A 16918-nucleotide genomic window follows, 5' to 3' on the forward strand; every position below is an offset into this window, starting at 1 on the left:
CCGGAGTTCTCCAACAAGCGTTGAGGACGGCCACCGGGGCGATTTTAGTGCGGTAAGAATCCCACATAACCCGGCGTCGCTCCCACGTCGTCGGGTACCAATTGAAGGTTTCCCCCTCCTTAATAAAAAAAAAGGTAGGTACTAGTTTTGTGTCACAATTATTTTTAAAGTTAGTGCATTCGATCATTTTTGTTCAGGTTTCATTTTTAGCGGCGAAATTTGCAATGATTCAGTGAGGTCATTTACAATGGAGCATTAATTAAGAAATTACACGGCTTTTATAAATTTGAACCTTCAATTTAGCGTGGAATCCTAACAATAATATAGCACTTTAGCAATTTTGCAACATCAAAAACAGAATTTCACGGAATAAATTAATTTCAAAATACATAATAATATTAACTGATTACAGCAATCAATTTGAAAAAAACATTTGAGTCACATTTTAATTTAGTAATGGCTGACTGTCCATTGCTATAACCTAAATATTTAATATATGGTCAAAGCGATTATTTTCCAAACTTTAATTTAGTTTACAAATAATTTAATAAAGAATTTTAAAAAGAAACATTGTGAGGAAACCTATGTGCCTTAGAGTTACATAAAAACCCTTCTCAAGGATGTGCTGGATGTGTTAAGTCAACAATTCTGTACGTGGCTAGCGCCAAACCTAGTTAACGTGAACCACACACTAAACTCTTTTTACTCTTAGAGCACATCTGCTATGCCCACCGGTAGCATAGTAATGGGTTGACAAAAACATAATATTTCAAGAACATGCCTCTGCATGAATAGACGTACTACCAGACGTCTATCATAAATATTGTTTTGCTCCAACTGAAGTACAAGGCGCTCAAGTTGTAGCCTTGCATATAACTACGAATATACTCCGCGCCATACTGCTAGTCCGCTCTGGGGGCCTACTGCTATCTTTTAAAAACCATCATAGTTCAGGAAAATTTTATTTCCTCCTTAAAACAGTAAAATATTCCGTCATACACAGATGTACAAACTTAAACCCTTATTAATTTTTCGCTTATCCATTCTATAAAACCAACTGAAATTGTCACAATCTGCTTAAAAAGTTAAATTTCCTGCAAAAAAAGTAAAAGTATGATTAAAATAATATTGTGTTAAGAGATGGTAATAGGTAACTCAGCTGTTGAAGTTGTTGCAAGCAGGTGTGGTCATAGGTACAATTTGCTATGGCGACGCAATTCATTTCTATATTCAGAGCGGACTTGCAGTTTTACGCGGACTATACCTATCTTTATGCCGTAACTCTTTCATGCATTTTTTACTACTTACTTCTTTTAGTGCCATTTTTGGCCAACCATGCACTAAATAATTTTGCATAAATCAAAAGAATAACCTAGAGACATAGATTAGTATAGTAAAGATAACTCACTCCATACAAGTAAATGAAGCCAGTTTTGACAGTTGGAATTGTGTGCGTAATAATAAAGTGTTGCCACGTCTCCGTTCTAGTCTCCCTAAAATGTTTGAAATACGTATTAATTTATTATGTTAATTACGTAGTATTCGTTATTTATACGTAAACTTTCTCTAAAAAGGTTCTATTTGTCAAGAATTCAAACAATAAAATGACCAATCCTGTCGTCTGTATCTACACCACATTACGAATTGTTTTCTTAGTAGTATAATTTAGTAGGCGCTTAGAGTAGCAAGGGAAAAGGGATTAAATTAAATGTGTATTACGAAAGTAATGTTTATTTATGAAATATACTCAACGCACACCATAACTAATAAGCAATAAAAAGTAAAATATATTAAAAATTAACTAAAAATATACAGAAGAAAATATATGACAGTGACAACAACAAACATAAAATATACAATTGCTATAACAACGATTAACTAAATCCGTAAATGTACAAATTAAACAAAAAAATAATAATAAATAAACAAGCTTCATGGAATCACAAATCACAAGTAAATGAGGAGATATTATTGTTTCATTATTTTTCGTGTTTGGTCCGCCATGATTAAGTTACTGACAAGAAAGACACAATGTATTCCTTCCAAAAGTAAAGTGACGCAAAAGTTACGTCGATATCGACGTTACGTTACGTATGAATATTTTGAAGGTGATTATTATTATTATTTACCCCTTATGATTCGACTGAAAAAAATATTTCCAAAATTTAATTATAATTTAATAATATTATAATATTTCAATTTTATGTTACTCGTACGTAACTATTATTTCTGTTAAATTGAAATAAAACACATAATCAACATCTAATTTTACTTGCAAGTTATTTCCCACATATAAAGTAATTCACAATAAGGTACTGGCAACACTTAGTACTGTCAATGTTATCTATTTTCGTGTTTGTGAAATATTAAAAATATATAGTTTTTAGTCCACTTACGAATGAAATGATACTTCTCCGCGCTTTTTCTTAGATTCCGTGCTGTGTTTGCACTATTTAACTGCACATGTCGGCATTTTTCCGCGTAAATTACACCACGACGGTCGGAAACGTTATGGGAAAAACCGTAAACTGTTTTACGTGAGTGTGTGCGTAATTTCGTGTACATGCATGAAACCCGTAAGCTGTTTGATTTCATTTTGACTTCTTCAATTACAAGGCGGTGAGATATCTTTACTTATCTATGCCTAGAGATTTTATATATTTTTTTAAATTGGCGCGAATTCGTGCTAACAAGAAATCGTGCCAATAATAAAGTGCTCTTGCGCCTGAAAATAAGACAATAATTTCATTTTAGATTTGCCTGACTGTTGTTATATAGCAACATTGAAGATAAAACTATTTGTGATATAGATTTTCTTGATAAAATCCGATTAATTTTCTTCCAATTATATTACCACGCCTTTATTTGTATTATCTTTAGAATGTATGTCATAATTCATACGTGATATGGTACGTTATGGCTTTTGGCTACTTGACACTTTTTGGGAAACTGTTTTAATGAATTCATATACGTATTATATATGCCTTTCATTGATCATTTTTTCGAAAAAGGGCTATTTATTAATAAAAAACATATTTTTATTACGGTAAACGGAACGTTACGCCAAAACAGGCGGTCAAGTGTCATTTCGTAGCGTGACGTCAACACATTGAAAATATAGAAATAAACTTCGACGTTACACATACTTCAGGTTTCGATGTGATCGACAGGTTTCGATGTAGTGACGTCACATGACATTTGAGGCAGCACTGTCGCCGTTTTGGGATTTAAAATCCACAGATAAAAAATCGAAAATTTCTTTTTAAAAATTAAAATACTTAGAACGTATTAAAAAATAAACGAAATACTGCATAATTTATGTTTACTTATAAGCTATCATATCCAACATATTTCATATTTTATTGTTATAACTGTCAAGTACCCAAATACGACATCTTTCTTGCAGGTCACTTTTAACAATGAGTGACGAGCAACTTGTACGGTGTTGACTTTATGAAGGGTGGTGAAAAAAATTATGCGGGGCAATACCAACCCTTTTAAAGATAATACCAAAAAAAATATGCAAAGAAGGTCGTAACTTCTTCTCAATTGCATTTCTGAACGTTTTCAGTGATGTACAAGACGTCATAGGGTCAACATCGATTCGTACTTTTGAGTGCAATTCGATTATATTGTTTAACTATAATCATTTAGTTTAAAAGTAAAAGACAATTTTGTGATGTTAATTTTATTTAAAATCTTTTAGAATACTACACGACAAAACAAGGTAAGAGTTACATTTTTAAAACACAAACATTATTTTTAGCAGTTCCTATTAGAATATACCAATTATTCAAGCAAATCAATAAGCATAATAATATAAATTAAATCAAGCGATGGAGTCATTGAGTTTAAGATGTTATTCGGAGATGAAGCACATTTATTAAAATTGTAATACATTGCAATTCGTAATTAATAAAAAAAATAATTGTCCATTTGAATTGTTGTAGTGAAATTTGCACTATTATATTAGTATGTTAATCCATAAATTAATAACAATATAAGTTACATTTATAAAAAAAAAAACATTTTAATTACATGTTACAAAAAACAAGTGCTTATAAGCACACTATTCTAAAAAAAGTCTAAAAAGCGATTAAAATAGCCTAAAGCGATAATATAAGTACGTTAAATAAGCAGTTATTTATAATTAACCCTATCATTGTTATTCCAGTGTTCTTTAATTTCTGGACAAATTGATTTGTTAATCGTTATTTATTCATCAGAAAAGTTCATTTTAAACGTTCATCAATATTTTTTGCGATGTAATGTGTATTTTGGTGAAAACGCTTGCTACTTTTCTTGATTTATTCTACTTCGGTTTGTACACCAACCGTCCTTTGAATAAGAACACATGTTACTCAATGAAGGATATTAAGCCACTTGTATCTGTAACATGAATTATACTTGTTCATTATAATACACTAAGAGGAAAGTACCCACGCACATGTGACGGAAACCAACATTCAAAGCCCACTAGAATATTATTTTAAGTATAAGAAGAGCAATTAAATACAATAGCGCAATTGTCAACTACAATATGATTTGGTATAAATTAATTGTCTTATTAATTACTAGGTTGCGTTCATTATAAGATTATTAGGTGAATAAGCGTAGGAGTGAATATTGCGTTACATCTTCATAAGTGCCGATTTTTTTGGATTTTGGATAATGTTTTGCGATTGTTTTAGAAATATTGCCTCTTTATTCAGGCTCATTCATCCTGAGGCGGGCAAAGTCCTCAAATACGATGTTGTCTTCCTCGTCATTGGCGTAGAGGGAGTTCTCATAACGGTGTCGCTCGATGGATTGCATCTTCTTCATAGCGTTGGTGCGTGAACGCTCAATAGTTCCTATATTATGAAATATTGAATTTAAATTAGTGTTATTGTAAAAACACAACAACCCTGGAGATTTTCAATTGTATTTTCTATTAAACGTTAATGTACCTTCAGCGGGATGCAGTAGTTTGAATGGCACATCAGTCACGAGTTCTCCACCAAGAGTTCCGCAGTTCAGCTTCACGCGTACAGAGTAGGACACCACAATACCCATGGCGTCAGCAGGGCACTTGCCTTCAGTCACCAAAGTAGAGCTAGCCAAGTTGACGTCATCATCTTTCAAGTGTCCATCCAAAGCCACGCCTATATATAACAACAGACAAGTGTTACAAACGAAAATTGTAACAGGACCGATAACCATTAGTAGTAGTAGCAGTAGCAATATTTTACCCCTACACTAAATTACTTAGTAAAATTTAAACGCCGAACGCACCTCGAATGTCCTTATTGCTGCGGGCCAAAGGCACTAGGTAGAAGGTCTTGGACAAACTTGCGCCGGGGGTAACCGGGCATCCCTCACGGCTTTCCAGAGACGCTACTTGGCGGGTAAATTGAGAGTTGATCATCGTGATCTCAACATGTTGCACGACCATGGCGCGGATGTTGCGGACGGATTTCCTGGAGTTGTTGGATACGATAATGTTGGCGGCAAGCTTCTCTCCATGGTAGTAGATTTCCTTGTCAAGAGTTACTTCCAGACTGATTTTGCCATTGCTGAAAGTAAAACCTTTGCTCACAAGTGAGCTGGGAAGACGTCGGCCGCGGGTAGATGGGGCGTGTTGAAGCTGTAAGTTTAGAGATTATTAGGTAATACATAATAAAAAGCTTCAACAATATAATACGAATAATATACCCTGGGAGTCTTTCAAACGCGAGTGAATTGGCTTCTTCTAAGCAAGTTTGCTTCATCTTAGGCCTCATCATCGCTTACCATCAGCGAGATTGTGTGCCTAACACATCTGGCATCTTCCAATGTAAACTGAAAATGAAAAGGAATATCACCTTCTTGATAGCGAGGGTCACCGAGCTTCGCTTATGGGTCTTCTGGTCCTCGCTCTCCCCGACGTAAGTTCTCACAACATAGTCAACGCCCATTGGCTTGCCCTGGTCTTCTTCGGCGGGTTGCAGAGTTACCTAGTGGAAGATTAAAAACATTATTTAATTTGATTGAATGGTTAGTTAGAATGAGAGAGTTAAATATAAATAGTGAACCATATTTCGATAGATTAAAGTAGTTATATTCTTTTATATTATGTAAAATCCAAATCTAAAATAGGGCAAATATCCAATCAGACAATATCCAGTCTTAATCTTGTGGAAAATAATTTTAAAGTAAATTTAACATTCCAATAACAGGGAAACATTTATCCAATTATTGGATAAGAAAATCTGGATTTAAGGTATTACCGAACTGGGCGACGTGTCAGGGAAAGTGAAAGTAAAGGGATAGGCATTGGGTCCAAGTTTCTTCAGAAGTTTCTCCTGCACGGAGGTCAATTCCATCTTAGCGTTGATCATGGGCACAACCTGCTCCTGTCCAATGACCATTTCCCTAGAGAACTTCACTCCCATCACCTCATCCTCTTCACGACCGAAGCGGTAGGTCGTAACAAGCTGAAGAAAACAGATACGTTTAACTTTCACTTCACTAAAACCAGCACTTGAGCACTAAACACATATCACTTGTATACCTGAGCGAACACTTTTCTTCCTTTCAGGTACTCGGTGTCGACTACCACAACTCCATCAACGGGATCGCAGTAATCTATATGATCAATGAAGTCGCGCTTTCCAAGGTAAACGGTGACTTTTCCATTGGGAGTGGTTTTCTTAAAGACCTTTACGGCCACGACGAACGCTAAGGATAGGCAGTCAAGCATTTTGCTTGATTTCGGTTAACTGGGAATGAAAATGAAATAACTGGGGTAAGGGGAGTATGTGTACTTTGAAAATTTATGTCGTTACTTAGATAGTGTTAACTAGCTAAGCGTCCGCCACAAATGATTTCTTATTCAGAATTTTCCCTATTTATAAGCGTAACATGTGAGGTTTCTTTCAGCATGAAATAACAGTATAATAGGATTTATTCGTAGAGTGCAAATAGGATTAAAATCGTGTGACGCATACCGTGGCTGAATCGATATTTGAATGCCCATCTCTTTAATCGGTGTTTAATAATTTTCGTTCATTGAAACGTCACGATAAGTCTACGTCATATTGACGTTTCTGATTTTGACTTTGACAATTTAGGAACAGAAGGAATGGTTTCAGTATTTTTAATTTTCGTCAATTTTGTAAAAACAATTCCAATAAGCAATGAGAATTGAATGCGAAGGAAAAATTCCAGGCAAATTCTGCGTAAATGGAAAGTCAATCGACTTATAAGAATATGTAATTGAGCATACTGTAAGTTAGAAAAACATCTTATCCTTTTTTTATCGTATTATTTTGTTTTAGCCGTTCAATTTTATTTTATTAGTACGCATAACAATTTGTAGATCTCATGTTATAATAGTTCATTGTACTAACCGTAGAAGCCAACTATAGAACAACATAGTTTATTTTGTTGATTTCTTTTGGGTAAATTTACGTTAATATTCACTCAGGATTAGTACTGAGAGATAAGTCCCCCATAAAAATGTCTTTTACCTGCATATTTCCGAATTGTTCAGGAGGAGATGGCAACTAAGTAAATATCAATTTATATAATTGTTAAACAAGGATTTATAGCATCCATACTCTCAAAGGATTTGAGTTTGTAGAATTTGAGTAGTTAAACATGTTACAAGCACACTACAGACAAGTCTGTTTGAAACTGTGTCATCATCTATTGCATTGACACAACATGGGTCCAGTACACCTCATAGCTTAGTTATTTGGATAGATAATTGTGTAGTAGCTAATTGTTGTATCCATCTTACTTGCATGATTGTTTACTAGAATGAATATTCTTGGGTTATGTTAGATGTTAGCTTTTATCTATTACTTATCCACTTATTAGTTATTTCTTTTATCCTAATGTGCTAATAATCACTTATGAGGGTATGGGGTAGTGGTGCTATTGTATGCCTAAAATTTTATTTTTATTAATTGTTATATTTTATAAACCCCAATATACTTTGATAACATTCTTACCACTAATACACACTATTGCATAATGCAACATACCTCCTTTACCTTCCTAGAAGAATACATATATCTTAAGTAGTATTTAAAATAAATTCAATGTTTAACTACTGCATTAAAGTATACACCTTATATTTTAGAGACAATAGTTATTTCTTGATAGTAAACATCAGATAACATATTTTAATTGTTTTTATTATTATTTTTTTGAAGAAGTACAAAACCTGACATATACATGACATGTGCTAAGTATTAAAAGGGTATATTATAGAGACACTGTTATATCACGTAACCTTGGTACTAAGAGGAAGCCATTGAAATGTAGCAGATGTGGATCTTAAGCATAATAACATTCCCACAGACTAGCCGGACTGTTTGTGGTCTTATTTAGACATTTACTATGTTCAGTCATTGTCTAGTTAAAGTCTAATATTATTTACAATGTGCTTTTAAAGCAATATTTCTTTTAAAGTAATAATTCTGGTAATATAGCGTTTGCTTTTCATTTGTGCCCTTTGTGCCTTTCTACCCCCTGTCCACTGTCCCACTGTTGGGCATAGGTCTTCTCTCAGAATGAGAAGAATAAGGCCATAGTCCACCGTGCTGGCCAAGAATATAGCATTGTTAAAATAAAATTAATGTACTTTATGTTAATATTTGTAAGTGTAAAATATGTCATTTGTCGAAAAAATATTTCAGATAATAACCATTTGCATTTTATTACTGTAGATAATAGAATGATAATAAACTTATTATCTGCATATATTTAGTCTTGTTAGCTCCTTTTAGTTGTCTGGTTGGTTCATGAAATTAAAAATAAGTAAGTAATATGAAGCTGTTTTAAACTAATGTTTGTAAACATCACTTCACTTATGATGTATGTATGTACTCTAATACAAATATATTGCATAGAGTGAACCTACACTCTATGCAAAATCAAGTTATAATAATGATCTAATATATTTTTGAATAAAACAGTAGGAAACAATAGTGCATCATAATCAATGTAATTTGGCCATCCCGACACCAATTTCATATAGACCAGAAGTCTAACTTGAAGTCAATGATAGACTAATTTTGAAGACTTCAAGGTGAATCTGTTTTATCATGCCCTTCAGACCACAAATCACCAGCTTTACACTGCTGTTACGAGGCACAAATACCTATAAAACTGTATGTCATAATTATAATTATTATTGTTGGACAATTTAGCACATGTGCGATCATGGTACCCTTACAGAAAATCCATCAAAATCAAATCAAAATCAAAGAAATCAGATTATTGTTATAAGTTTTCTATAATTTTCTATAATTATGTATTATGTTTCTTAAAAATCCTTTGCATAACCTCCTTGAGGATGATTTTTCGAAAATTCCTTTTCAATAATTATTTCATTAAAAAAGGCACTTCTTGTTTGTGTTTTTTGCCACAGTTTTGTTAGTAAATAAACAGTAGTAATTGATCAATAATAGTAGCTATACATACAATATTTCAATTATTTTTCCAAACATTTAATTAATTTGCTTTGATAGTTCGTATGTATGTGAGAGTCAAATTTTGCAACTGAATTTTTAACTACTTTACAAAGTTGATTGAGCTCAAATTTTGCATACACATTTGGTTTCAATCAATGCATGGTTATCTTAGTTATGTCATTCCAAGTCAAAGATGGTGAACCCAATGCATTTTTATACACCCATATTGGTACCAAATGTAAGTGGAATATGAAAATTAACGATGTTAATATTATATATTTACTAGCTGACCCGGAAAACATTGAGTTGCCATATAAATAAAAAAATGTTAAGGGTGAACAACCCTTATCACTTAGGGTTATGAAAAATAGATAGTAGCCGAATCTCAGACCTACTGAATATGCATATAAAACTTAGTGAAAAACCGGTATAGCTGTTTCAGAGGAGAATGGTAACTAACATTGTGACACGAGAATTTTATTTAAAGGATTTGTTTATATAATATTTTTAATATATAAAATTATTTTTATGTTTTTTTATTTCAGTTACACCATCAGCATGCCGACCTTCCTAACTCCTGGAAGGCACGGCTACAGCGTGCGGTTCTCTCGCACGCAGCCCAATGTGCTCGCGGTGGCCACCAGCCAGTACTATGGCCTCGCTGGAGGAGGAACGCTGTTCTTCCTGGAGCTGGCTCCGGATGGCAACACCATGCTCGAGCTGCAGAAGCTGGAGTGGAGCGATGGGCTGTTTGATGTGGTATGTTGTAATTATTAAACGTCATTTTCTTTCATGTTGTTAAAAAATATATACAATACATAATTGCCTATTTACAGATTATGTTAAATTGTTTAAAAGTACTTTGACTAAAACTAAACATTATGAAGAATAAATTTTCTTGACCCCATGAACAAATAAAATCTTATCTCGTATATGGATTACATGATTGCTATTATTTTACAAGACTTTACTATGAAAGGTAGTAGGGCCAGTATTGCTCGATATGGGTGGTACATTTGCCACAACTATTTCTAACATGCAGTAGGTTTTGCGTTTCGATGGAAGGAGATGCAGGCTGACTTACGAGGCGACGATTATAGTACTCATGAGTGGTAAAGCATCTATGAAAATCGGCATTAGGTAGAACCCTTGTACTTTATGGCTTTTATTGTAAATATCCATGATAGGCAATGAACATCGGCTAGGTAGCTTCGTTTGCTACAGAAAAAAAAGACAATCACAATAACATATTTTTATTTTGATAAAAATAACACATATTTACAAAGTATATCATTATAAAACATTTTTCAACCCATCTTGAACCGGTCGTTGGTTACAGTACAATTCTAGCTTATACAGGCATTTTACTTACACAAGAGAACCCATACGAGTGTAGAATATGCGTGCACACTTGTTCACAGGCAGTTAAGAGGCTTACCCGTTCATTTGTCTTTTGCCTTCACATATAAATAGAATGTCGACTTACGCTCATAGGTTTTTTACTCACATCGTGATTAACGTTATTGGGGAATTTAGTGGTTATAAGGATAATCTTGTTACGATCACAGTAGGTAAAGCTTAAGACCTAATAGGTACGGTTGAATGTTTCCTGAATTGTTTTGGTAAATGAAATAAATTTTGCTCTGTTAAAATAAGAATGCTTTTTTTCGTAAAGCCGTTCGTAGTACCTACGTGGAATTCCCTTCTTCGAACGAACTCCCTTCTTCCTGAGATGAGATGTGCCCTATTATTTTCTTGTAATAAAAATTGTAAATGTTTACGCTGACGGTAAGTTGTTATTGTCGCCTATGGTCAAGAGATACTAGTAGCAGTAGTGGTAGCCATATAGAACAATGATTCTAAACTTAAGTGGTTACAGGCGGTTACCTGGTATGGGCGTAAACATGTGCGACACAGTTTCTTACAATTGCATATTTTTACAAATACCATTTACAAATTAAATTGAAGGTGGTAGAACCCTTTGTGGTTCAACTCTGGCGGCATCACCGCCATACCTATTTCTGCATCATAACAGCAGAGTTAAGCGCTTCTGTGTTCTGGTTTGATTGAAGGGTGTGTTAAGCGAGACGTACTTTTCCGAGGCGTTCCAGCTTAGTCCTCTGGGGTAGCGGCGAATCTGTGGCCGACCTCAGGTAGGAATATTTAATCCTATTTTGAGTTGATTCCAGATGTCCATAGACGACAGTAGCCACACACTAGGGGACTGCATGCTCGTCTTCTACTTGTATATTATAAAAAAAACCTACTATGTATTTTTGTAACGTTTTTGTTCAATAAAACACATGAAATCTTTAAAATATTGTTTTATTTCCAGACATGGTCAGGCACGACGGAGGACGTAGCGGCGTGTGGGGCGGGCGACGGCGCGGTGATCATCTGGCGGAGCGGCTGCGCGGCGCCGTTGCGTGTGTTACGAGCGCACCACAGCGAGGTGTGCTCCGTGGACTGGCCGAGATCCCACCTGCTGACCGCTAGCTGGGATACTAGCGTTAAATTGGTAAGAATTAGAAAGAAACGACTTTACCGATTTTCACCAAATTTTATCTGCATATTCAGTAAGTAGGTCTGAGAATCGGCTACTATGTATTTTTCATACCCCTAAGTGATAAGGGTTGTTCACCCTTAACATTTTATTATTTATATGGCAACACAAAGTTTGCAGCTAGTAGGTATATAAAGTGAGAAGGTTTTTGGATCTGGGTGTACTCGTTTTTGTATAGGTATGTCTTTCTCATGCAGATATAAAAATCCTGGCGTGAGACTACGAGGTAGTACGAGGTATTTGTAGAGGTGGTTATTGGCACGAGGATTTTTTTGGGCTTTTAAAAGAAATAAAAGGCCGGAACTACTTACTCTATTTTACATAAATATGTGCAGCACATATAAACATATATTATATTATATTAAATTTGTGCACAATTTTCACCATAAAATTTATTTCTCATTTCAGTGGGATCCAGAGACCGAATCCTGTTTAAATACATTCGCGGGCCACTCTCAACTAGTGTACACGGCGGCCTTTTCCCATCACTCGCCGGGAACCTTCGCGTCCGTATCGGGCGATGGTCATCTCAAGCTGTGGACGGTCACAGAACCAGTCAGACCGGCTGCGGCGGTCAAGGCACATGATGCTGAGGTAATAGACTTGTTAGAAATAATTTAATCTAAATGAATAATTTAGAGACCGAGATGTGCCTAAACACATTCGTTAGTATGCCATATACACCCTATTAGTGTATATGGTGGCCTGATCCCAACACTCGCTAAGAACCTTCGTGTCTGTATCGGGCGATGGGCATCTCAAGCTGTGGACGGTCACAGAACCTGTGAGTCTGGCTGCGGCGGTCAAGGCACATGATGCTGAAGTAATAATCCTGTAAGCTAAAGGTGGTAGAACGACTCCGGCGGCACCACTGCTACAACTATTTCTACCTAATAACATCAGTGTTAAGCGTTGCTGTGTTCTTGTTTGAAGGGTGTGGTAAGGGAGACATCGTTTTCTGAGGCGTTCCAGCTTAGTCCTCAGAAGTAGAGGCGCATCTGAGGCCGATCTCAGGTAGGAATATCTAGTCCTATCTGGAATTAATTACAGATGTCCATGGGCGGTAGTAGCAACTTACCATGCTGAACTGTCGTGTCCGCTGGCGGGCACCTGAAGTTGTATATGGTTATGGAGCCTTTTAGATCTGCTGAGTGAAGGCTCAGGATGCTGAATGTACAATGTACGAGATGTAATGATGTCTTTTAGCTATACATCCGCAGACCGAGTACAAACATGTTCACGGTCTTCTACTAGCTTTTTAGTAATATCGGTATTTTCCACCGACCGCTATACCATTATAACTTGAACTTATTTGAACTTAATTTGGAGGATCGTCAACATTAAGAATAATATATTTACCGACACCGAAGATACATTTTTTTTTATCAAATCATGCCTAGAACCCATCTGGGGAAGTTGTATAATATTATTTATTTATTTCCAGGTGTTATCGTGTGATTGGAGTCGTACAGAGTCGCACGCGCTGGCCACTGCCGGCTCGGACGGGCTTGTACGAGGCTGGGATCTAAGGAGGCTCACTTCACCAATGTTCACACTTAAAGGTTGGTAGTGCTATTAAAGGTGATATAAGCACCAACTTTTAGAGTACGCGCCCAACTTCTAGTCCACTCTGAATATAGAAGTGAGTCGCGTCGCAACAGCAAATTGTAGATATCAACGGGTCAAAGACAGCACGGGACCCCCCGGCACCCTCCGCTGCCCGCTCTCGCCCTGAGGTACATAGCTGCGTTAGTGTGCCCTTACTGTTGCTACGTAGTATATGCTTGTAGTTGTAACAGCTTCAGAGCGGACTAAAAGTTTGGCGCGGACTATACCTCACCTTTTGAAAATAGTGTGAAGCACGTTCAGTGTTCAGTGAAGTACCAATACATTTATAGCCAATTTTAGGTAATCTCGAATTTGTTTGACATCCATGATATATCTATGGGCGGCAGACACTATACGTAGACGTAATAAATAATTAGAATTTTAATTATTTTGTTTATTGAATTTCGTTGCGTGACTTACATTTCTGTACAAAATGTATAATTTTTTTTTTCATGGAACCTTATTTTTCAGCATATTTGATTAAGAGATTCGTCCTTAATTTTCCAACTGGATGTTTCAGGGTGTGAATGCGCTGTGAGAAGAGTGCAGTTCTCCCCCCACGCTCCATCAGTGTTAGCCGCTGTGTCATATGACTTCACCACAAGGTAAATTGGAATGTTACTTATTAAATTAGACCCCAGTGTTTAAATTAAGCATGGGGGTATTGATATGTTGCAGTCAAGTACCGCAAGCAGTCGTTCAATTAACGGCCTAGCCTCTTAATTAACCGGCGCGTAGTAAATTAAGATAGTTGGCTGCGACAAATATTGTATACATTATATTGTATACATCAAATATTGTATACATCAAACAGAAATAAAAAAAAGTGTCAATATTTATTTTTATGCTAAAATTAAAATACATGCAAGTAGTTATGTTTGTGGGTGTATCATAATAAATGATAATAAAATATAAGTTATATCTATTCAGATATAACTTATATCGATTTTATTCGATTTTTAATTAATTTTGAAATGTATGACGTATGGATAGACTACTGAATGAAAAATAGGTCCCTGTTCAATAACCGATATTGCGTACGTGCTTATGTGTTGAGGATCAGAAAAGCATGAATTAGGAAGTAATATGGCTTTCTAGCTTATGTAGGAAAAGGTTACGTATATATATTTTTCTAAAAATCTGTTATTTATTCTACAATGTACAAATGTTACAGAATATGGGACCTAAAGCGCGGCTGTGATCCCCTGGAGACGATCAGACATCACTCGGAGTTCACGTACGGTTTGGACTGGAACGGTCTGAGGCCCCATCAGATAGCGGACTGCGGTTGGGACTCATTGGTACACGTGTTCACGCCCAGATCGCTCACTTGATTGAATATTGTGAGTATTTAACATCATTGTGGTGATGGTGGTTTTTATAGAACCCTTATTGAGTTTTCATCATCATAATCAACCCATTACTGTCCCATTGCTGGGCACGGGTCTCCTCTCAAAATGAGAAGGAGTAAGCCATAGTCTACCGCGCTGGCCAAGTGCGAATTCGTAGACTTCACATACCTTTGATTGAATTTTAAGATCATTTATAACATGTGCGCAGCAAAATTTTTGTAGTACACTTTGTACACTTAGTTACTTTTCTGTTGATATGAGATCTCACTAAAAGTGTAATTCCTATCATATTTTATTTTTTAACTTGGGATATATACATTATTATATAAATAGGCTGATACGAAATAATAAAAACATTTAAAAAAAAATGTACATAGCATGAACATTAAACTTGATACTGGATGAAATCAAACGTACCTTAATTTATAAAAAGCACCCCTAATTTCTGTATTTGAACACAATAGCAAATCTTGTAGAATATATTGTCAAATATAAGAGTTATGTATGAAAGTTAAAATAACTTTTTCAGTCAGACGACCCGCGTGGCGGAGCGGTCACCATACCGGTCTGATGCGCAAAGGGTCCCGGGTTCGATCCCCGGCCAGACAGATATCTAAATGATGAATTTAGATTTCTGTTTCTCTAATTTTAATAATTTTTATTTAATTTTCAGATGCGACAACTTCTATGACAGTGAAGTTATTCTCAACGGCTGTGTGTACAACAGTACTGTGCCAAATGTGACATTCTCAAAGAACGCTTAAATAAAGTATATTGTTCATTGACTGGTGTATTGGTTAGGAAGAAACAGGGATTTTGTAGGAAGTGGTTGGAAACATAGGGTTGTATGTATAAGAGTATAGTGCATAGTTTAATGTTTATTATTCAAATTATTTTGCATTTTTGTATATTGTATATGAGTTTTATTGAGTTACTAGCTGACCCGGCAAACGTTGTGTGGTCATATAAATAAAAGAAATATTAAGGGTGAACAACCTTTATTACTTAGGGGTATGAAAAATAGATAGTAGCCGATTCTCAGACCTACTGAATATGCATATAAAATTTGGTGAAAATCGGTAAGGCCGTTTCGGAGGAGTACGGTAACTAACATTGTGACACGAGAATTTTATATATAAGATGTAACAAAGTAGAAAGCAGGTAAAACGGTCTGAATTAATCGTATTCAAACAATCTGATTGGCTGTGACTGTATATTGATTGGATGAAGCTGCAAAATGATTGGTTCATATTTTGAGCTGAGTGAGATTGCAATATGATTGGTTGAAATTGTACGTTGGTTACCTCAAATTACAATGACATGTTGATCGGTTCAAACTATATGTTAATTCTCGCAGATTGTATATTGGTTGGCTAATATTGCAAGCTGATTAGTCCAAGCCCATTAGTAAATACGTAATCTATCTAATGTTTGTCGAAATTTTTTAATTTGTGCCTACTACAAATTGTCAAATTACGATCATTTTCGATTAAATTTAGGCAAAAATTTTATACATTTATTTTAGTAACTAGCTGACGCGGCAAACTTTGTACCGCCTCAAAATCTATCTATCAAATATATTTCATATAAAATATAGCCTATGTTATTCGTGAATAATGTAGCTTTCGAATGGTGAAAGAATTTTTAAAATCGGTCCAGTAGTTTTTGAGCCTATTCATTACAATCAAACAAACAAAGTTTTCCTCTTTATAATATTATTATTATATTATTATTATTAGTATAGATAGCAGGCGTTTCGATAGCAAATAATTAGCTGTAACCCGTTGTTAATAATCAGTCTATCTAATGTTTTGGTTACTAATGATCGAAATTTGACGATTGTAATAGGAAGATCGAAATTTGTCAAATTTAGTATGTTGATTGGCTCGGACAAGCGCACGAAATAGTGAGACCAATATTATTAGGCATGGCTTAACATGAGCTCTGTTTGA

The 16918-nt window shown here is 35.2% G+C and overlaps 2 protein-coding genes across 2 annotated transcripts; one reads left to right on the top strand and one right to left on the bottom strand.

Annotated features, from left to right (window-relative positions):
• Positions 1-3672: 3672 nt before the first annotated feature.
• Positions 3673-6855, bottom strand: Arr2 (arrestin 2). Its single transcript, XM_073084327.1, has 6 exons — positions 6533-6855; positions 6249-6455; positions 5844-5975; positions 5275-5626; positions 4950-5144; positions 3673-4853 (listed from the first exon to the last, which is right to left on the bottom strand). Exons 1-6 carry the CDS (start codon positions 6719-6721, stop codon positions 4705-4707), a joined length of 1224 nt encoding a protein of 407 aa, XP_072940428.1. The 5' UTR covers positions 6722-6855; the 3' UTR covers positions 3673-4704.
• Positions 6856-7056: 201 nt separating this feature from the next.
• Positions 7057-16116, top strand: Pex7 (peroxisomal biogenesis factor 7). Its single transcript, XM_073084328.1, has 8 exons — positions 7057-7247; positions 9989-10202; positions 11779-11961; positions 12415-12600; positions 13451-13568; positions 14135-14219; positions 14789-14957; positions 15640-16116. Exons 2-7 carry the CDS (start codon positions 10002-10004, stop codon positions 14946-14948), a joined length of 933 nt encoding a protein of 310 aa, XP_072940429.1. The 5' UTR covers positions 7057-7247; positions 9989-10001; the 3' UTR covers positions 14949-14957; positions 15640-16116.
• Positions 16117-16918: the final 802 nt, after the last annotated feature.

Source organism: Epargyreus clarus, unplaced genomic scaffold (assembly GCF_041222505.1).
Source record: "Epargyreus clarus isolate Ecla_fem2 unplaced genomic scaffold, WU_Ecla_fem_2.2 ptg000021l, whole genome shotgun sequence".
In the NCBI taxonomy this organism is placed as follows: Eukaryota; Metazoa; Arthropoda; class Insecta; order Lepidoptera; family Hesperiidae; genus Epargyreus; species Epargyreus clarus.

Coding starts and splice junctions, on each gene's coding strand:
- Arr2 (XM_073084327.1), bottom strand. CDS start 6,721: ATGCTTGACTGCCTATCCTTAGCGTTCGTCGTGGCCGTAAAGGTCTTT. Junction 6,456..6,532: donor GAAGAAAAGTGTTCGCTCAG/GTATACAAGTGA, acceptor TGTTTTCTTCAG/CTTGTTACGACCTACCGCTT. Junction 4,854..4,949: donor ACTACTGCATCCCGCTGAAG/GTACATTAACGT, acceptor TTCATAATATAG/GAACTATTGAGCGTTCACGC.
- Pex7 (XM_073084328.1), top strand. CDS start 10,002: ATGCCGACCTTCCTAACTCCTGGAAGGCACGGCTACAGCGTGCGGTTC. Junction 11,962..12,414: donor GGGATACTAGCGTTAAATTG/GTAAGAATTAGA, acceptor TTCTCATTTCAG/TGGGATCCAGAGACCGAATC. Junction 13,569..14,134: donor ACCAATGTTCACACTTAAAG/GTTGGTAGTGCT, acceptor TGGATGTTTCAG/GGTGTGAATGCGCTGTGAGA.